General features: G+C 46.2%; 1 protein-coding gene across 7 annotated transcripts in view; it reads right to left on the reverse strand.

Annotated features, from left to right (window-relative positions):
- LOC147100328 (cell adhesion molecule 1-like) overlaps window positions 1–22,148 on the reverse strand; it is a 430,602-nt gene that overhangs the window by 79,899 nt on the left and 328,555 nt on the right. For 6 of the 7 annotated variants that reach the window (XM_085967916.1, XM_085967919.1, XM_085967918.1 and 3 more), the window contains 4 exons: window positions 13,723–13,869; window positions 10,539–10,691; window positions 5,043–5,180; window positions 1,520–1,705 (listed from right to left, as the gene is read on the reverse strand). In XM_085967916.1, the coding sequence (XP_085824042.1) occupies window positions 1,520–1,705; window positions 5,043–5,180; window positions 10,539–10,691; window positions 13,723–13,869 (624 nt within the window). The remainder of the gene's footprint in view (window positions 1–1,519; window positions 1,706–5,042; window positions 5,181–10,538; window positions 10,692–13,722; window positions 13,870–22,148) is intronic. The other variant, XM_085967921.1, reaches the window with a different exon arrangement.

Consider the following 22,148-nt stretch of genomic DNA (forward strand, 5'->3'; position numbering starts at 1 on the left):
GTGGTCAAACAGCCTGCTCCCAAATGGGCATTTAAGCAAGTTACCAGTACCTGTGACATTATGTCCCAGCATAAGTACGGTAGCATAGTGGTTATGTCACTGGGCTGGTAATCCAGTGGCCTGGACTAATGATCCAGAGACGCAAGTTCAAATCCCACCACGGCAGCTGGGGAATTTAAATTCAGTTAATTAAAACGCTAGTATCAGTAGCCTATAGCCTATGTGAAACTACTGGATTCACTCATGTCCTTTAGGCCTGGCCTGGCCTTTACATGACTAGACCCACAGCAATGTGGTTGACATTTAACTGCCCACTGAAATGGCGGCTCTCAAGGGCAATTAGGGATGGGCTTGCCAGCGATGCCCACATCCTGTGAATGAATTTTAAAAAACGTCTCTGCCCTCAGAACAGAAGGGTAGAAAGCCGTTTGATGCAGGTACGCTATCAACTACATGGACCATGTACAGCAGGCACCTCAAAGCACTGGAGAGGTACCACCAACACTGCCTCCGTAAGATCCTGCAAATCCATCGGCAGGATAGGCTCACCAAAGTCAGTGTTCTCGCTCAGGCCAACATCCCCAGCATCGAAGCTTTGACCACGCTCGATCAGCTCCGATGGACGGGTCACGTTGTCTGCATGCCCGATACGAGACTCCCAAAACAAGCGCTCTACTCGGAGCTCTGGCACGGCAAGAGAGCCCCAGGTGGGCAGAGGAAACGCTTCAAGTACACCCTCAAAGCCTCCTTGAAAAAGTGTAACATCCCCACCGACACCTGGGAATACCTGGCCCAAGACCGCACAAAGTGGAGGAGAAGCATCCGGGAAGGCGCCGAACACCTCGAGTCTCTTCGCCGGGAGCAAGCGGAAGCCAAGCGCAGGCAGTGCAAGGAGCGCACGTCAACCCAAGCCCCTCACCCACCCGCCCCTTCAACCACCGTCTGCCCCACCTGTGACAGAGACTGTAGGTCCCGCATTGGACTCATCAGTCACCTGAGAACTCATTTTTAATGTGGAAGCAAGTCATCCTCGGTTCCGAGGGACTGCCTAAGAAGATGATCAACTGCAGTGTGTAACTGGAGATTTAGGAGTTTGACTGAACCCAGCACCCACATTGCTAAGTGGAACTATTCTCCACTGTCAAAAGCGTCAACATGCAAGACAACAGATTCCTATGGTAAATCGCAAATGAGGTTAGCAGCAAACAGTGAGGTAGCCCAAAGCTCAGGATTTGTTGAGTGAGTGTGAACACAATACCACTGAATTAAATCAAGTCTTTCCATTCTGTAGCATGTTCACAATGGCAGTTATTGAGCTGTATTAAGAAGTCTGCACACAGAGGTGAGATATTCGCATCATAGAAATACAACAGATTCACAATTACACATTAACCCACGCCACAAAAACTGTTCCAATTGAACTGAATCTCACATATAACACTACTTTGTGGAAACAATTGTTGTTCATAAATACTGCTGCTTGCAGCTTAAGTGGCAGATATTTTGACTTTTTACTCACATTGTACATCCAAATATCTTTGTGCTTGCAAATCCTTCATTGCCTGAAGGTCCTTCACTGCCGGATGCTCCACCTGACAGGTAACAGGTAATCCATCATCTAGACGACTCACTTTCAGCACCAGTTTACTCGTGACATTGAACAATTTCTCTTCCTTAGGGTCCTCTTCAAAGTTACTTGTACTTTCTTGAGAATAGAGGCGGAAATGTACAAAGATTATTCCTTAAAATGTTGCAACGAAGGGACTGCCGCTGCTTAACAAAACATCTTTTCAAAACACAAAAAGGAGACCACTTCAAGAGTTGCCAATCTGGATTGCTGCCATAGAGTGTAGAGACAAGAGGACACATTAATGCTCAAGAGCTGATGTACAGTCAGTGTCAGCTCGAAGAATCAAACTCATAATCAATGCGACAGGAGTCACGATGCCTGTATCAAGTTAAACACAAAAACAGCCAGACTTCTTTTGTAGTCTAACATGCCAATGAACCACTGTGACATTCCCAGTCATTATCTGAGTATTTGCGTACGGACAAATGTTAAGCAACGCCTCAATTTTAAAATTCTCATCCTTGTTTTCAAATCCCTCCATGGCCTCACCCCTCCTTATCTCTGTAATCTCCTCCAGCCCCACAACCCCCCCCGCCCCCGAGATCTCTGCGTTCCTCTAATTCTGCCCTCTTGAGCATCCCTGATTATAATCGCTCCACCGTTGGTGGCCGTGCCCTCAGCTGCCAAGGCCCTAAAGCTCTGGAATTCCCTCCCTGAACCTCTCCGCCTCTCTACCTCTCTTTCCACCTTTAAGACACTCCTTAAAACCTACCACTTTGACCAAGCCCCGCCCCAATTTCTCCTTATGTGGCTCGGTGTCAAATTTTGTTTGATCACGCTCCCGTGAAGCGCCTTGGGATGTTTTACTATGCTAAAGGTGCTATATAAATACAAGTTGTTGTTGTAGTAGTACAGAACTGGTCCACATGGATTTTAGTGGTAGCCCTGAGTCAGTTGTATTTTATCAAGGTGATCAATTTTAGATTTCCAACTTCCCAAATACAAAATTTTGATCATATAAATGCAAGCTACCAAAATTGAATTGGGTAAGAGATTAACTAGGCCAGTTCGCGTCACGTCATATTAAGACCTCTTCAAATTGAGTCCCTTGTGCTGATTACCGCCCCAGAACTTTTATTAGAATCTAGTTAACAGGCTGCGACTGAGACGCACTGCTGCAAAATAAAAGTTTTTTTTTAAATTGTAGAACATCTCTCATTCCCGACGTGGCCCTCCGACAGTTCTGTCAAGAGCATATGGCCGCCTCATAATAGCAAGTGATCCTCCCCAGTTTTTGGAGCAACTTTCCACCTATTAGCAGAAAATGCAGCAGTTTGAGCTCTGCTGATTAATGGACACTCTAAAGGAGATATTATACTGCCTCGTGTTAATTGAAAGGAGCTCCAGCTGTTAGTTTCCACTGTTTAATCAGAAGAGAATGCCAATATATTCAGCAGTGTGATTTTGGCTAAATGCCCACAGTAAAGTGGAAGATGTTGCTACACCAAAGACGCGGGCTCCAGCCTGCAATTCCTCACACGACGTGGCAAATTCCCAATCTTGGTTGTACCAGATACAGGAAACTTTGTGATATCCGGCACTGACGGGACCGAGCTGTTGCCGTCCCATCAAAACTGCTGGACAAACCAGCGCTAATGTTAAAACATACGGAAGCTTTTGAGCTCCATATCTAGCAACAAACCCTGTTGCTTAGCAACAGCTTCTAAATAGTCGGCCGTAGCTTGCAAGCGTCTCTGTAGCTAAGCAACAGCTTTAGCTAGACCTTGCAGAGCCCGACTGGTTGAAAAAAAGCAATGAAAAGAAAAAAAACTTACTGAACCGACTCCTGAATTTTGCCGGTGGCTCGAGCATTCCGGACAGTTAACCTCCGGATAAACCAAAGTTTCCTGTAGCTGAAAGCACCAAAATGGCTGATGGGCTAGGGGCAAGAGAGCACAGGAAACCACAGTAACTCCAATAACCTGAAGTCCATTCATTCTCTCATCGCTTGGCTTAAAAGTAATGTTGGTGGATGTCTTGGCAAGTTATCTGCTAACTCCTTCAGACAAAATATATAATGAGGGTTAGAAAATATATTTGGGGGGGCAAAAATTATTAAAAATGTAAAGCTAGTTTAAAAATAGAATTCATATCTCACGAATGATATCAAATGGGAAACGTTACTCAAAATGCACGGTATCTTATAAAACATAATTAAAGACAACAAATACAGTAGAGGATGTCGAATATTTCCCAAACTTTTTCTTTTGCACATTTAAATCAGAGGAAAATGAGAAGTGCGCTGAAGTGTCAGCCTAGAATTTGTGCTAAAATTGTTGGAGTGGGCTTGAACCCGCAACCTTCTGACTCAGTTAGAGAAAGTGCTACTGACTGAGCCAAGGCTGACACTTGATGCAATAATCCAAAATGTCTTTAATTACATCTCATGTTAATTCACCATCAGAAATGTACAGCTCTGTAAAGGGGCAGGCACTTCACCAGAAGGAGAGAAATATCAACCTCAAACAACTCCTAGTGAGCCAGCTACAGAGTACTGGGGTGGGGTGGGGGGGGGGGGGGGGGGGGCCCGGGAGCAGATCTCCTGCCTGCCATCACCCAGGGGTGCCCCGAGGGGTTAGCAGAGGAGAATTAGTGCAGAGAGAAAAAAGGGGGGAAAAATTGGGTTGATTTGTGCCTCTCGTTAGCGCCCCCGACGCACATCCCCTAGCGCTTGGGCGCGGCACCGCTAACGCCTCCCGCGAAATTCAGCGAGAGGTTAGCCGGCGACGACGTCATCGCCGTGCGCAGCGCCCCGGCCGCAAACTTCCCTTGCGCCCCCTGACCTATCGCCGTACGATATGTCCGACAGGGTCAGGGGGCATTTTAACAGCGGCGGCGATGTAAATTAAAGGGGTAGGGGACGGGCGGCCATTTTATTTTTGGGCCGACTGCCAGCGGCTGCTCCCCTTCCCCCAATTTTTCCCCCCTCGGGGTGCCTGCCGCGATCGCTCAGCCCGGCACTCCTCTCGAGTGTCGGGCTGTTTTCATGGCACCCCACTCTCCGGTGGTCCAGCAGGGCCTCGGAGCGCACAGCGCTAGGCCCCTCCCCTTTAATCAGGGGAGGTGGTCCGCAATGTCACGGCGCTATTGCACGTAGTGCGCGATATTCAGTTGTAGCGCCCCAAGAAGGAGGTGGAGTGCTTCCAGTAGCGCCTCACCACCTGCTTTGGGACGCTACTACTAAATTTCCGGCGGAGGGACGCTAACTTTTTCGGGACGTTTGCACCCCAAAAGGGGAGCCACCCAATTTTCCCCCCCCCAAAGAATTTGAAATACGTAAAACATGAATCTTTGTTGAGGATAATTAGCTACATGCTACAAACTGCCAGTTGGTATTGAGCATTGGAACATATGTGACACGTTTGCACAGATCAAAGCTAATGACTGATGCCAATACAGAAACTGTCCAAACCTTGCAGCTCTTGGTCGCCTTTCAACCACTTGATCTCAGCAGGTGGCTTGCTACCTGTGGTACTACACGTGAATTCAACCTCTTCCCCTTCACTCACGATGTCCTTGTTCGCATCTATGGTCGGAGTGTCTGGTGGGACTGACAGTGAAAAGAATGTTTTAGAGCGAGCACAAAGCAGACAGTTCATTAGGACATATGGAGGAACCGCAAATATTTTGCCTCTGGTAATTGGCAGCGGAGAAGACGAAGTTTTTCCAACATTTTGTTAATTGCTGGTGTAACATTAAGAATTCCACTGCAATGCCGCTTTTTGCATTGATGCAAAGCTGTTTTTGGGCACATTTCAATGCGGCAGGATTATTTGGGCATCAGATTGATGATTTGACTTCCCCAAGTGTTGCAAACTCCCCGTACCTTGGGTATTAGAAGAGCTGCCTCTTGATTGGTGCAGTTGCGGACAAATGAAGGAGCAACATTTCTGACTCAAGCAAGCGCTCGGGCATTGCACCAGGTGCAGTATAACCCAAGCTCGGAGAAAATGACTCCTTTTTAACGTTATTCTCTCTTCACATTAAGGGAGCAAAGTTCTGCACGTGTATTCACGTATGCAGGTGTCGAGCTCCTCTGGCACTGAATTCATGGAACCCACAGCGGGCAGCGTGACGCGGGTCTCTCAGCTGCACATTCTACTGATCCGAGACAGGTACCCATGGAAATACTGCACCCTAAAAATACCTGGTCATACTAGAAAGAAAATACCCAGTCGCAAGTGTAACATGCACTTTGTATGTGTGACATTTTCAAATGTGACACTGAACAGTGATGGATGCATTAGATGGAAGACTTCTATTATATGTATAGACAGATAGATGATAGACTCATCATAATTTACAACCCAACTCTAGTGTGTTAGGAGCTGGCTGTGATTTGCCACAAGCAAATTCAATTTGTACCACCTGCGCTCAGTCCAAAACATACCATAACAGCCGTTTAAAAAAATAAATAAAACCTGTACAACTTGATTCTTCCCTACAAACAAGCACAATTTATGAGAGATTTATAATTAATCTTCAGCTGTGTAGTGTGGAAAATATCAGTAGTCTATTCTGATTGGCTACCTCTGCAGTTTCTATGGCAGTTATGTTAAATATTAAGTTCTTCGGCAGCACCTCCCAAACCTGCGGCCGCCACCATCTAGAAGGACAAAGGCAGAAGGCGCACAGGACCACCACCACCTCCAGGTTCCCCTCCAAGTCAGACAACATCCAGACTTGGAAATATATCGGCCGTTCCTTCAACATCGCTGGGTCAAAATCCTGGAACTCCCTCCCTAACAGCACTGTGGGAGCACCTTCACCGCACGGACTGCAGCGGTTCAAGAAGGTGGCTCACCACCACCTTCTCGAGGGCAACTAAGAATGCTGGCCTTGCCAGCGACGCCCATATACCAAGAATTATTATTATTATTTTTTTTTAACATGCTGCTTCTCTCTGGAGAATGATTTGGTTTCCTGCTCAGGTGAAATAACGGGTCTCGACAGTGCTGACAAGAAAAGTGAGGAAGCTTGACAGCAAATTGCCGACTGTGTGTGGGTTTCCTGCACAAAAGGGAAGTGTGTGAAAATCCATGTTCATCAAAGTTATGTAGATCAGTCTCTCAAAGAAAGCAAAATCCTTCTCACCCATGTTCTGGCCAATATTCCAATTTATTAAGAATACAAGGGTCTAAATACATTCCAATTAATGGGCCTTAATTTGCGGCCCCCCCTGTGGGTGCGTCCGAGGTGTACACGCACCCGTAGGGGCCCCGCAAGTTCCGGGTTTAGGCATGCGCTCTGTCAAGAAATTTCTTGACCGGAAAAGGGCATCCGCGGGCAGAGAGTTGCGTTATTTGCCCAACTTCTGCCCCGCTGAATGCCCTTGAAATTCTGAAGCCTGGTAAAAGGAGTAAGACCTGCTTTTTACCAGCGTAAGAGTTTTAAAAAAACAAAAAAATCAAATTATCAATAATTTATACATTTAAAAACCTGTGAAATAAGGTAAGCTTATTTTTAGCCCCTTTAAACCATGTAAATTTATTTTTCAAAAGATTAAATTTGTTTTATAAATGCAATTTTAATTCATTTTAAAAGTGATTAAAAAAAAATTATTTGCTGTCTAGGTGTATTTTTGGAGGGTATTTCCATTCATACTGATGGGGTTTTCATACATACAGAATCCCCATAAGCATGAATGGGAATTCCCTTCTGTCATTGGTTGGGCCGGCCCACATGATCCCAGGGGCGCTCGCGAACCGCCGGCGCCCCTGGGATACGTGGGCCTCTGCCCGCGGGTATCCGGAGAGCCCCGGGACCGCGAGTCTCCGTGGATCCCAAGGCCCCAGGTAGGCACGGATTTTATTTGCGGATCGGAGGCGTTTCCCCGCGGGAAGCTCCCGACCACAAATTCAGGGCCAATACAGATTAGCAAACCTCCAGTGGCATTGCTCATAATGAGTTGGAGGATACACTCGCTTTAGAACAGAAGAGGTGTTCATACCATACAAGAGAACACATCTGGCCTACTGATTACAGTGACTGAATAAGTCAAATTCCATTTTTATTCAATGGTATATTCTGGGATTTTTATTGCTTGGGGGTTGAATTGAACGACTCTGACCATTAATTCTATGAAAACAGTAAACGAGTGGCCTTTAGATTCTATAGATATATTTCTTAAGGCTAAAGGGATCAAGGGATATGGGGAGAAAGCAGGGACAGGGTACTGAGTGTGGATGATCGGCCATGATCTCATTAAATGGCGGAGCGGGCTCAAGGGGCCGAATGGCTTACTCCTGCTCCTATCTTCTATGTTTCTATGTTTCCTTTATATATACACATTCCTGCACTTAGAGACGCATTTCATTGTTATCCACTTTTGAAGCGGAGACTGCACAGAATTGATGGTTTGCAAGATGTTAGATGTCTGTTAGTTAGTGTAGGGGAAGTGGAGTTTAGCCACAATGGGGGCATTCCTGGGTTTTGGTAGCACTGGAGTTCGGGTCCTGGAGCTTGACAGAGTTACATAGAATATGCAGCACAGAAACTGGCCATTTGGCCCAACTAGTCTCTGCTGGCGTTTATACTCCACACGGGTCTCCTCCCACATTTTCTAACCATTACGATGGAGCCGGGATGAAAACGCGGAGGTGCTCCTGTTCCGAGCTCGCAAAATGTGTGGGGCAAGCTGGGAATTCTGCCCCTTCTTCTGATGCAGCCATCTTCTGATGGGTCAGCGGTGGTGTGGAGGCCCTCCCTGTGTCAAGGGGGACATTGTCAGGGGCAATTCCTGGGCTACCGCAGGGATTGTGTCCTTTAACTGGCATGAGTCCCATTGAGGCCTTTTGACAGGCCCCAAGCCTGACTCTGGCTGAGGTAATAGATTCCCACAGGGGATGAAGTACCTTGCGTCTGCGGGCAGAATATCTATTGGGAGTTGAAGGCTTGTGTAAGCATTTTTTTTTGAGGGGGGGGGGGAGGGGGGTATCTCAGAGGGCCTTGCTGCATGTCAGGTGGAATGGTTGGGGGCCCTCCATCTTACAAGGGCATTAAAAGTAAGCACGACTGAAATGTCTTTCAGTAAATGTTGCTCTTTTTTTTTTTTAAACCACTGGCTCATAGCAACTGTTTTGATTCTATGATTAAAAAGCTATTGTTTTTCGGTCACTTTCGGTGTTCAAGATGAGGATGTTAGGCTGTAAAATGCAACACGTTCCCATTTAGACCATCCACTGTCAGGAAGCGCTCCCAGGTAAGGAGGTCCAGCTGAATACGGGGTAAAGCTAGTGGTTGGATACTTGGTAAAGCTCCCTCTCTCCTCCTGTATGTTTAACCCCAGCTTCAGAAGAGTATCCTCAAACTACACCAGTGTGACATCATCCCAACTTCACTCACTGCCGTCTGGAGCTGTGTAGACAACAACAACAACTTGTATTTATATAGCGCCTTTAACGTAGTAAAACGTCCCAAGGCGCTTCACAGGAGTGTTTTGAGACAAAAAATTTGACACCGAACCACCTAAGGATAAATTAGGGCAGGTTGGTCAAGGAGGTAGGTTTTAAGAAGCGTCTTAAAGGAGGAAAGCGAGGCGGACAGGTTTAGACAGGGAATTCCAGAGCTTAGGGCCAAAGCAACAGAAGGCACGGCCACCGATGGTTGAGCGATTGTAATCAGGGATCCTCGAGAGGGCAGAATTAGAGGAGCGCAGATATCTCGGGGAGGAGGTTGTGGGGCTGTCTGCAGATGCGAATGTGGGCCTATTAGTGTACGGCACAGCTCTTCCCCACACTAATGTAATATGCCACTGCAGATAAACATATAGTTGATCAGAGCACAACAGTGCAGCGTGCATTAGATTGACAGCATAATCAAAGAACAGCAGTATTGTCAAATTTGTAATGCATTCACAAGGACTCAAGTACAAGTTGAACAAATAATGGATTCTTGGGAATGATTACAATTTTTTTTCTATTCATTCATGGGATGTGGGCAATGCTGGCAAGGCCAGCATTTATTGCCGATCCCTAATTGCACTTGTAATCCAGTAACCTAATCAAGGGTTTACTTTCAGAGTATGTCCCCTTGGAAATAGAGTTTCAATAGACCTCCCTGCTTTTGTTCTTTCTTCCCCTCCCCTCCTTTCCCTACCTCTGCACTTGCTTAAAACCGGTTACATCTCTGAACTTTTTCCAGTTCTGATGAAAGGTCATCAACCTGAAATGTTAACTCTGTTCCTCTCTCCGCAGATGCTGCCTAACCTGCTGAGTATTTTCAGCATTTTCTGTTTCTATTTCAGATTTCCAGCACCGCAGGATTTTGCTTTTGTACTGGGGTTTTCAATCCCTCTGGAACATTTTCACGGCAGAGGTACACGGCTCGAGATATCTGCGTTCCTCTAATTCTTCCCTCCTGAGTATCCCTGATTATAATCACTCAACCATTGGTGGCCGTGCCTTCTGTTGCCTGGGCCCTAAGCTCTGGAATTCCCTGTCTAAACCTCTCCGCCTCTCTTTCCTCCTTTAAGACGCTCCTTAAAACCTACCTCTTTGACCAAGCTTTTGGTCACCTGCCCTAATTCATCCTTATGTGGCTCGGTGTCAAATTTGTGTGTCTTAAAATACTCCTGTGAAGCGCCTTGGGACGTTTTACTATGTTAAAGGCGCTATATAAATACAAATTGTTGTTGTTAGAAGAGTCGGAATTTAATTCCAGATACTAGTCGAGATGTCCGCAAGGGCAGGCGACATCTGCTGATGTTGCTAGCTATGTATCTGTTAACTGAAATATAAAGAAAATATGGATTTGCAAGTTATTAAGTAATGCCCCCCCCCACTGATCCCTCAGCAAGAATAGGCACGATCGGGGAGCGATACAAAACGTCGAGTTCGGCAGGTGACTTGGCTAAAGCATAAAACAACGTCGTTCTGTTCTATTTCTATGAGTCGGTGTTGTTACTCACCAAGAACTGTAATTTTAGCAAAGGCTTCCTGGGGAGGATCTGTGTAAAGCTGACAGACATATTTCCCTTCATCGACTAAAGAAACGTTTGACAACGAGACCCGTAGCTCGCTGCTCGAAAAATTCACCAGCTGAAATCTGTTGTCTTTCAAAGCTGCAAGAGTGAAGATGACAAAATTTCACAAACATGAAAGCTCGTGAAGCATACCAGAATTTTGTGATGGTTTTTTATTATTTAAACTATCAGTGGCTGAACCAAGGAGAATCATTTCTAAGTCTAGGAGACAGTACAAAAAAACAGAATAAATAAAAGAAGATAATAAATCAGTTTTAGAAGAGAGGTTGCATGTAACCTGTCGCTTTCAGGACTTGGGAACTTGATGTGAATTTCCTATTTTTATCATCAAGAGTTTGCCAGCACTTGCCTTCCCGCTTGCATTTTGTTCTCAGCCATTTTGTTTTTCCACCCTAACTTACTCCTTTCCTGAACACGGAGGTAGGGTTCACGAACCCAACCAGTCCTCCACTGCCTCGTCCAAAGTAGCCAAGCTGAATTCAGCCAACTCAGAGCCAACCGTGAATCCAATCTGTAACCTTCTGTCCAGAGGGCTCAGTGCCACTCAAGGCCTTTATCCATGGGAGCAGGGTGGCAGCCTCATCTTTATCCCCTCCGCAATGCTGTGGGCCATCCCCCTACCTACAAGCCATGCCCATGCTGCAGGACCTTTCCCATTGCTGGGTGGAATTATTTCTACATCATGCACTGGATATGGGGTTTAATCTTGTGCATCACAGGTGCTGTTATGAAAACAAGAAGCTTTGCATAGAATCATGTCTACTACAGTAGCTTTTTTTTTGTGGAAGGCTTTGTAGCTCATTGAAACGTGTAAAAGTCTGACAGGGCTAGACAGACTGGATGCAGGGAGGATGTTTCCCCTGGCTGGGGGGTCTAGAACGAGGGGTCACAGTCTCAGGATACGGGATAGGACATTTAGGATGAGATGAGGAGAAATTTCTTCACTCAGAGGGTGGTGAACCTGTGGAATTCTCTACCACAGAAGGCTGTGGAGGCCAAGTCACTGAATATATTTAAGAAGGATGAGTGGGAATATGGTATTTAGAGGATCAGCCATGATCATATTGAATAGCAGAGCAGGCTCGAAGGGCCGAATGGCCGACTCCTGCTCCTATTTTTCTATGTTTTCTAGCTAAGGTTGCCAATGGACTGTCTGGGAGTTTCCCAGGATGTAACATGAACCTCCCAGGCACTGTCGCGAGTAATCCAGGAGAACTTCCGTCCTTCAAATTTCACGCCACAGCAGTGCCCCCTGCTCTAGGACATCACCGCAGAGAAGCCTGTAGGCCGGTGATGTCACCCCCACCCCCCCTCCCCCTCCCCAAACTGGCCACAATGATGTTAACTTTCCCAGAGTGCACAGCAGGACTTCCTCAACTGGGTGAAGAAATACAACCGATGGAAGCTCAATAAAAAGTCAGCAAGACAAGGCTGCGTGGGTGCAAGGACAGTGTTTGGGATTAAACCATTGATATTGTAAATAAAAAGTGTCAGTTCTTCTTTAACAGTATCACGTCCAAAGTGTAGAAGCTTACCAATTTAAAAATGCTTAGAAATGTACTGTCAAAATAATTTAGGTTGCTCCACAAAAAACACAAACTATTTAATCAGCATTCAGACAATGCCACTGACACGCTGAAGCTGTTTCAGGAGGCTTGAAGTGCTGCAAAAATCTGGACTTTAATTTTTTTTTGCTGCTGCCAAGATAATTTCCACAGGTGCAGTTATCAGGAGTTAGATAAAGCAGCGGAGAGAATCGGTAAGAGGCATATAGAAAGTTCTAGATACGGTCTTACGCATTTTTCATCGTCTCTTGTTTGTTTAAACAGTGGGGAAAAAAAATGTACACATTGCCACACTCTGTACATATTTCACATTCTTCAAATATCCTATAGCCAACGGTGATCAAAACAGCTACCTGCCCCCAGACAGGCAAAAACATGCTGGTGCAAAATGATTCATTGCGACTGCACCCTCAATCGCACCGGCAATAATCCGGTTAAATGAAAAACCATGCCATGAGAAACAGGATCACACTTCCGAGATGGACATTAAGTCAGCCGGACCTACAAAGAAAGAATTATTTGGCCTTTTGAGAACATGCTGAGTGCGTGTGCAACAAAAGATTTCCGTTTCTCAGGACAACCTGGGTAATCTCCGTTTCCAGCCAAATCCTAGCTGCCTACCCTTACAGGAACAGGCCACAGACCCAAAGTTAACTACTACTGTTGATTTTACATAGTCTTACACAGTATTTACTGCACAGAAACAGGCCATTCGGCCCAACAGGTCCATGCCGGCGTTTATGCTCCACACGAGCCTCCTCCCACCCTTCTTCATCTCACCCCATCAATACATTCTTCCATTCCTTTCTCCCTCATGTGTTTCTCCAGCTTCCCCTTAAAGGATCCATGCTAGTCACCTCAGCTACTCCTTGTGGTCATGAGTTCCAGTCTAACCAGTCTTTGAGTAAAGAGGTTCCTCCCGAATTCCCTATTGGATTTATTAGTGACTAGTGACGTGAATCCGTCATTCATGAAAGAAAGACTTATGAAATGATACTGAGCGGCCTGCGGGTGGCGCTGTCCAGGGAGAGTATAAATACTCGGGCACGGGCCCAGCTTGCACAGGACATTCTTAACTGGAACTAGTGAAGGACACAACTAGACCTCCATGTTGTAAAACAGTTGATTAAAGCTTTGTTTAACGCTTAGACCAAGTGCCTAGTAGTTTTCTTACGTCAACTATCTTGTATTTATGGCCCCTAGTTCTGGTCTCCCTCGCAAGTGGGAACATCTTCTCTACGTCTACCTGAACAAACCCTTTCATAATCTTAAAGACCTTGATCGGGTCGCCCCTCAGTCTTCTCTGAAAGGAGCCCCAGCCTAATTTGCTCTAAGCTGGGCTACGACATGCAGTGTCAAATTACGCTGAGATTCTTCACCCAGAAGCAGGTCATCTCCTCCAGGGAAACAAGAGGGGAGAAAAAAAAACACAAACACACACCCAAAGAGTGCAAAAACAAAACTTGGGGCACGTGACTCTGCTAAACCGCTAAAAAGGAAAAGAAATTGTTTAATAATAATTGTAGGTGGTTTGGGAAACTTACGCCGGACTTCCCTGAAGTAAATAGTTTGTCTGCTTGGATTCAATAGCTGAATAACGGAATCGTCGTTATTCTTCACCCGGCAGCTGATGGTCGCCACCTCTCCCTCCACCACCACCACGTCATCCGTCGCCAGGTTCTGGGCATCCGCTTCACAAATCAAAAACAAGAGTTAGAGACGCAATGAAATAAAACCACGCTGTTGAACGGGTGTCTGTGCGACAGGCCCTGCGCCCCATCCAAGCCGAGACACGAGAGCAGATTTTTCCAAAAAAAGGGCACAGGGGAGGGCAGCCTCTGCCCAAGACAGCAAAGGAAACCAGCCAGACCTTCTTGAATCTGGGGAGGCCGTAACTGGATTTTAATCAGCTTCAGTTACCTGGTGGTGGAATGAATTAATAAATGGCAATTTATTCTGCTCATAAAGATAGTTCTAGCCTGACACTTGAGGGCAACACACGCGCGCGCCGCGCACACACTCAGAGCGAGGGAAGGATTTCATTCATTTTGATTCAGATCGGTGGTAGCTGGACAGGTGGGGCTTGTGTTCAGCTTGGAAAGTGACTCTCCTGCTAGAATAAAGCTACATTGTTCACCCAAGGCCAAAAGCCTTTCCAATAGTGTAACTCTTTAGGGGGGGCGGGGGGGGGGGGGCGGGGAGGAGAAAGTGATGCTGCACAAATGCCTTACAGAAACATTTAATTGACAATAACAGATTACCCAACCATGTTACACCCTCTACGCATGCCTCGTTGTCAGCCAAGTGAATCAACACTGCTGTTTAGTTAGAAGATAGTGCCCAATGCTGCAGCACATCAGTGCAGTAGCTTTCAATTGATTGAAACATAGAAGATCCTAAGGGGTCTGGACAGGGTGGATGTGGAGAGGATGTTTCCTCTTGTGGGAGAATCTAGAACTAGGGGGGGGTCACTGTTTAAAAATAAGGGGTTGCCCATTTAAGACAGAGATGAGGAGAAATTTTTTCTCACAGAGAGTCGTGAGTCTTTGGAACTCTCTTCCTCAGAGGGTGGTGGAAGCAGAGTCTTTGAATATTTTTAAGGCAGAGGTAGATAGATTCTTGGTAAGCAAGGGGGTTGAAAAGTTATCGGGGGTAGGCGGGAATGTGGAGTAATCGGATCAGTCATGATCTTATTGAATGACGGAGCAGGCTCGAGGGGCTGAGTGGTCTACTCCTGCTCCTAATTCGTATGTTCGTAGTTCCTTATAGCTTGTTCCAAATCGCTCTGCCCACTTTGTTTTGGATGATATTTTCAAGGGGGCGATTTTTGAGTTTAGGATGCGAGTGCTGGAATTGAACAACCTTCCAATCCTGGCGCTCAGTGACAAATTTTTGCTTGTCAGATTTAAGATAGAAAGGTGCAGTTTACGTTTCCATCAATTTCTTCCCAATAACCCACTTGGGCTTTCACCTCCAAAAGCATCCGCTGTAACATTGTAGTTTTGTGCATCAGCCATCTTGTGGCCACGGTGCACCATCACAGCTGAAACATCTAAGGAAAGCATCGAGCTCGGGGCACGGGTGGCATTTCCTCATGAGCGTTACTTTACAATTCCCTCCGTAGCCTTGCCCCACCCTACCTCTGCAACCTCTTCCATCCTATTCTCCGCTCTGCTAACTCTGGCCTACTGTGCACCTTTTCCCCACTCCACATTTGCGGCTGTGCCTTCAGCCAACACCCCCAGAATTGCCTGCCTAAACCCTTCCGCTGCGCTACAGAATCTCTCCACCTTCAAAAAGCCTCCTCCCGCCCACCCATACTGCCTTGACCTCCCCACAGTTCTTCTCCAAAAACCTGCTCAGGAGTCTGGTTGACCTCCCCCTCTTTTTGAAGCACCTTCAGGCATTTTTATATGTCGAAGAACCTATGGAGTGCTCGTTATACAAATCTAGGAACGAGCCTTCTTGTGCCATGCTTAACTCATTTCCTTAGCCGAGCATGCGCAAGCAGGTGCGGAAGATGTGAAATAGGACACGATGCCCAGTCAAGAGGGGGGTGGGGGGGGAACTTTTAAATGGGGAAAAGCACCCTACCACAAACTTTAAAATGCAGACTGAAGCAATAGTGAGTAATTCGATAGCAAAATACTGCGGATGCTAGAAATCCAAAATAACAACAGAAAATGCTGGAAAAACTCAGCAGGCCAGGCAACATCCGTGGAGAGAGAAATAGAGTCAACGTTTCAGGTCGAAACCCATCTACAGAACTGAGAGAAAAGGCAGGACATGAAACAAAAGGCAGTTTGGGGGCTGGGAAATGGGGGAGGGGATGAAAGAAGAGACAAAGAGATATTCAAGGTGAGACGAGATAGTAAAGGACAGGTAAAGAAACAGACAATGGCTCAAACACGAGAAGGGAAACTGAAAGCAATGAAGATGAACAAGGTTGAACAGCCAAACGGAGATCCCGTCGAAGAGAAGAGCAGAACTTCTTCAAGGTGGGCATTCCTAGAAGAGGGGTGGATAGTGAGTAGTGAGTCATTATTCATTATGTCCTCAACAGAGCCAGTTTCCTAGATTTTGCAGAACGTTCAATGCTAATACTATCGCAAAAAAAAATAACTGAGACAGAGGGCTCGATTTTGTCAATGGGGAGCTTTTGGAGGCGGGGCTCCCACTTTTTGGGTTGTAGTCCCGCCTCCATCGACTTGTGGCCAACCCGCGCTACTTTCCCTTGATTGACCTTGTTAAGCACGCCCAGCGGGCTCAGCAGGCCAATTAAGGGACACCTGGTTACTGGTGACGTCAGCGATTGACATTTCATCTGTCAAGAGCTTTTGACAGATGAAAAATCAGTGTTTGACAGCTCTGTGAAGCTGTCAAACACTGACAATCTGTCTTCTAACTTGAGTCCTTCTACTCAGACTCAGTTAGGGAGCTCTCCAGACCAGAAAGCAGAGGCTGCAGCTTTTGACAGTTCAGCGGCCATTCTGCTTTCTGTGCCGGTGAACTGAGGGACTCCCGAGAACTGAAGGAAGGAAGCCTGCAGGAGAAAGTAAAGGTAAGTAAAACTTATTAAAACACTTTACACTTACCTCACATACTTACCTCTGCACACATGCACCCATCACTCACCTGCACAACGGACATCTCGACCCCTCCAACCCCTTCAGACCGACGGTCCACCTCGCTAACATGGCGTGGTTCGGAGCCGTCGGACAGCCCACACTTCAGGGCTAAAAATAGGGATTAGGCAAAAAACTGCCTGTTAACTACCTGTTAACAGGCAGTTAATTGGCACTAATCCCTTTCCCGCCTCAGGAAGGTGGCTCCCAGCACAGGTCGGGTACCCGCCTCCTGGGACATTGGCACGGAGGCGGGTTGGGGGCGGGATGGGTTCCTGCCCCCCCCCCCGATTCTGCAATTTTCCCACCACTCCCGCCTCCAAACCCGCCTCCTCGGGGCTTGGAAAATCGAGCCCAGAGTTTCTTTTCTCAGAAGAGTGAGGTGACGACCACCTCCGTAGATCGATAATGATTACTGGAGCAAGCTCACAGCAAACACCCAAGACCAAAAGTCACTCACTTTTCACATCTTTTTGTAACTTTCACCACAACGCTTTCTTCAACCAACACAAACGCACAGTCTGCAAATGCTGCATACCCGCTGACTGCTGGTTAAAACGGAGGGGTACAAACATTCTGTATTAATATTTTTGTACTGTGGCCAGGGCAAGAATCACTGTCTGGAAATGACATTTTCCTTTCTCTCACTTCCCTTTCAAACTCCACAGGAGGAGATGTCGGGGACTCCGATCACCAGACTGATACCTGGGATGGCAGGAATGACGTATGAGGAGAGATTGGGTCGATTGGGCTTATATTCACTGGTGTTCAGAAGAATGAGAGGGGATCTCATTGAAACTTATAAAATTCTAACAGGACTAGACAGACTAGATGCAGGATGTTCCCGATGGCGGGGGAGTCCAGAACTACGGGTCACAGGCTAAGGGTAAGGGGTAAGCCATTTAGGACAGAGATGAGGAGGAATTTCTTCACCCAGAGAGTGGTGAACCTGTGGAATTCTCTACCACAGAAGGCAGTTGAGGCCAATTCATTAAATATATTCAAGAAGGAGTTAGATATATTTCTTAAAGCTAAAGGGATCAAGGGATATGGGGAGAAAGCAGGGACAGGGTACTGAATTTGGATGATCAGCCATGATCGCATTGAATGACGGAGCAGGCTCAAGGGGCCGAATGGCCTACTCCTGCTCCTACCTTCTATGTTTCTACAGAGAAGCACTCAACCTATATATGGGCAGACATGCGAATGCAGCAAAGGGAGTCAGGGCTCGAGCTCAAGGTACAACATTCTAACCCTGGGGTAAAAACAGAAAATTCTGGAGAAAACTCAGGTCAGGCAGCATCTGTGAAAAGAGAAACAGAGTTAACGTTTCAGGTCGATGACCTTTCATCACACCTCAGCGGGTGTAGCCTGGGGTGGTGCGGAGGGAGGGTGGTGAAGCAACTACTCTTAGAGCAGCTGTACCAAAACACCCCGGCTCAATTTGAGAGACAGCCCCAACTACATTCGCTGTTCTGCCCATTATCACCACCACCCCTTTACGGGTTGAGTGCTTCTCTGCAATTGGAATCCTAGATAAGCACATGAGGGAGAAAAGCATATAGAGGGGTATGCTGATGGGGTGAGATGAAGTCGGGGTGAGAGGAGGCTCGTGTGGAGCACCAACGCCAGCATAGACCAGTTGGGCCGAATGGCCTGTTTCTGTGCCGTAGACTCCATGTCGAAGGTTGTGGGCTCAAGCCCCTCTCCAGGACTTGAGCACATAATCTAGGCTGATAACAGTACAAGGCGGGAGTGCTGCATTGTTGGAAGTACTATCTTCTAGCTGAGGTGCTGAAATTAGGCCGAATGCCTATTGCAGTGATTCAGGTGGATGTTAAAGATCCTATAGTTTATTTAAAGAGGAGCAGGGGGTTCTTCTGGTGTCCTGTGCAATATTCCTCCATCTAGACGCAAAAGGCATCAAGGAGTATGGGGAGAGAGTGGGAATATGGTATTGAGATAGAGGATCAGCCGTGATCTTATTGAATGGCGGAGCAGGCTCAAAGGGCCGAATGGCCGACTCCTGGTCCTATTTTTCCTGTTTCAAACAATATCGCCAAAAACAGAGCAAACCACTGCTGTTTGGGGGACCTTGCTATCCACAAAATGGCCGCCTTGGTTACTCACATACCACGAGTGACTACACCATATAGTTAATTCTGTGAAGCACTGTGGAACTTTTTTTGACAGAGCTATCACAACCAAACCTCAGGCTGATTGACCGATCTGTGATTTCTGTTCTAAGTTTCACTGTGCCAGTACAGTTCTGGCACATTTGATAAACAGTTGCAAATTCATATTCGTGCACTCGTCTTCACTCCAGAAATATATTTACAACAGACTCACCCCAACAGGAGCTGTGTGTTTGTTTAAATATAGTTTTACGGCCAGCATAAAAATATATTCTTGGGGTTGGATTCCACCACTGTGTTAGGACTCCCACCGTGTTCCTTTTGCTGGTTAATATTTTTGCACTGCCAGGCAGGATTATAAAGACCTGGGGCTCCTACCACCCCCACCCTCTTACAACTCCATCACAATATGAATACCAGCTTTTAAACGTGTGATTGACAAGTCCTTTATATTTTAAGATTTCCAATTCATCAATGGCTGAGAGACGGGTTTCTCCCGAGCTCTTTACTCAGCAGTTGGTAATTTAACATGAGCAGACTGTGTTCTGTTTCCGAAATACCACCGAGCAAAAACGGAACTGCTTTAAAATGGGCAAGTATATATATGGAGGGTACACGCAACCAAAATGGTTTGGAATCTTTCCCTTTGCCCCCCCCCCCCCGATTCTCTTCTGAAGCCATAGGCCCATGCGTAGAACCATTGACGAATCACAGCTTGGTCTGATCTTGTCCTGGGTTGATGTTCACTTACACATTTTCTTTTTGCAAGAACATAGGAACAGGAAGAGGCCATTCAGCCCCTCGAGCCTGTTCTGTCGTTCAATGAGATCATGGCTCATCTGTATGCCAACTCCATACCCCTTAATACCCTCGGCTAGCAAAAAAAAAAATCTATCCATCTCGGATTTAAAATTACCAATTGAGCTAGCATTTGCTGCTTTTTGTGGGAGAGAGTTCCACATTTCTATCACCCTTTGCTTCAGCTAGTCCCACACTCCCCCGCCCTTTCCCCGTAAGCCCTGCAAATTTTTTCCCTTGGGTACTTTTCCAACTCCCCTTTTGAAAGCTGGGATTGAATCTGCCTCCACCACCCTTTCAGGCAGTGCATTCCAGATCCTAACCACTCGCTGCGTAAAAAAGTTTTTCCTCATGTCGCCGTTGATTCTTCTGCCAATCACCTTAAATCTGTGCCCTCTAGTTCTCGACCCTTCCGCCAATGGGAACAGTCTCTCCCTATCTACCCTGTCCAGACCCCTCATGATTTTGAACACCTCTATCAAATCTCCTCTCAACCTTCTCTGCTCCAAGGAGCACAACATTATGCTTATACTTTCAAACTGTGGTTTCATTCAGGATGGTGACTTTAATCTCCCAGGGCTCAAGTCCTGCATCAGGAGGCACTTCATAGGTTGACTGTTGGCTAAGTCCAGAGAGCCATACCAGGTATTTAGAATCATCCACTGTCTGTGACTCTCCTGATGCACATCTCAACATGGGACAACATTGAGAGAGGTGGCCTCACGACGTTCATTTAACTGTATAATGAATCGGAAATGCAAATCATGATGTTCTAGGATCATTCCATTCAGTTGAGCTGGTAAAAGAGGTGATTCACATGCTTTGTTAATTACATTACCAATTTGAACTAGGATTGAGGCTTGTGAAACTTTATGTAGAATTAAAGAGATGCCAAGCAGCGAGGAACTTGCTGAGTGCACTGTGAATCAGACACATGACAATGGGAGCTGTTACTCAGTAATCTGACCACAGCAAGTAACTCCCAAGCATTCACACCGTACACAAGGCATACTAATAATGCATGCTCATGACTCAAGCATCAGTCAGGCTAGCTTCATTGACAAGGGGGGCATTCCAACTGAAAGAAAGCAACTTATTTTCAGGTGCCAAAAAAAAAGCTCCTGCCCATGAATAAGCTCCCTGTATCAAGCGTAAACAAAAAGAAGAAATCAGCTTGTACAAGATTATTCTAGGCTTGTCACAAAGTGCACTGGAAGCTGTCTGGGTGCCATCATGATTGTGAAAACCAATCAGCAAGGCAAAGAAAGAAGCTCGGATAGGATTGTTAGTGGAAATGTTACTGCATGCACTCATTACAGTTGGGACAAGTTTGTTACCACATGTACTCATTACTGGAACGTTACATTTTTTTTTACATACACACACACTCCCAGCAACACTGACCGAAGAGGGCCAAATAAAGTTGGTAAACCACCACTGCTTAAACTTGAAGGAAGTTTGCAGAGCTTGTTAAAAATTATTTTTCCGCTGGTCACTTGCTAATATCTTGTCTGTGCAATTGCTGCAGAATTTTGACTGTTAGCAAAAAAAAAAATTCCTCCTCGTACAATCTTCTTTACTGTTATCTATCTTCAGATGAATAGAAAATAGCGACTGGCCAATCAACAAGTAATTCCGTCAGCGCTGTGGAAGTGTCTGCAGTTTCCACCACACCCTCCCGCCGCCCCCTCATTGAACAGATTGTGCAGGTTGACCAAATTAACCAGGAGCCTGTGGATGAGACAGCCAATCCCTGGGATACACTGAAGGAAACAAGCCAGTAGAGGGCATGTCACTGCATCTCCACTGCAAGGACACGAACGCTACTTTTTTCGAAACAAAACAAGTGAAAATCCTCGACAAATTTTGAAGAGTTCTACATATATTTTAAGAAATACACCTGCCCCCTCTCATCAAAATGAACCCTGATGTATCCAGGTTTCCTTTCTAAAGCATGCAATGAGAACCATGCAAGCTGCGGGGGAAAAAACGGGACAGGCAGAAAAAGGTCAAACAAAGGACTGTTAGAAAAATAAAAACACAATTGAAAGTATTCAGCTTTTCCAGCTGTGAACAAATCCATCTGCAAGATCAAAGCTGGTCTCTTTCTGGTTCACTGGTGCCATTAAGTTTAAATGAGATTTCGGCCACAGCCTTTATGCTGGTGGCTGGAGACAGTCTATGCTTTAAGCTCTTTTTATTACCCGACAGTAATTGGATCATTCACCCCAATCTGAATCCATCACCTCCGGCCAAATCGCAAGGATCTGAAATTCGGAAAACTAGCTGAAGAACTGTATTCAAATTAAAATGCATGCGCTCGTTCCTCAAAGTTGTTTACTGAAAAATGTGTAGAAGGATCTGCAGTGTTGGGAATATTAATTGGGAAGGGATTGATGTGGGGGCAGGGGA

This window comes from Somniosus microcephalus, chromosome 26 (assembly GCF_052327205.1).
Source record: "Somniosus microcephalus isolate GS21.2 chromosome 26, FLI_Smic_1.0, whole genome shotgun sequence".
In the NCBI taxonomy this organism is placed as follows: domain Eukaryota; kingdom Metazoa; phylum Chordata; class Chondrichthyes; order Squaliformes; family Somniosidae; genus Somniosus; species Somniosus microcephalus.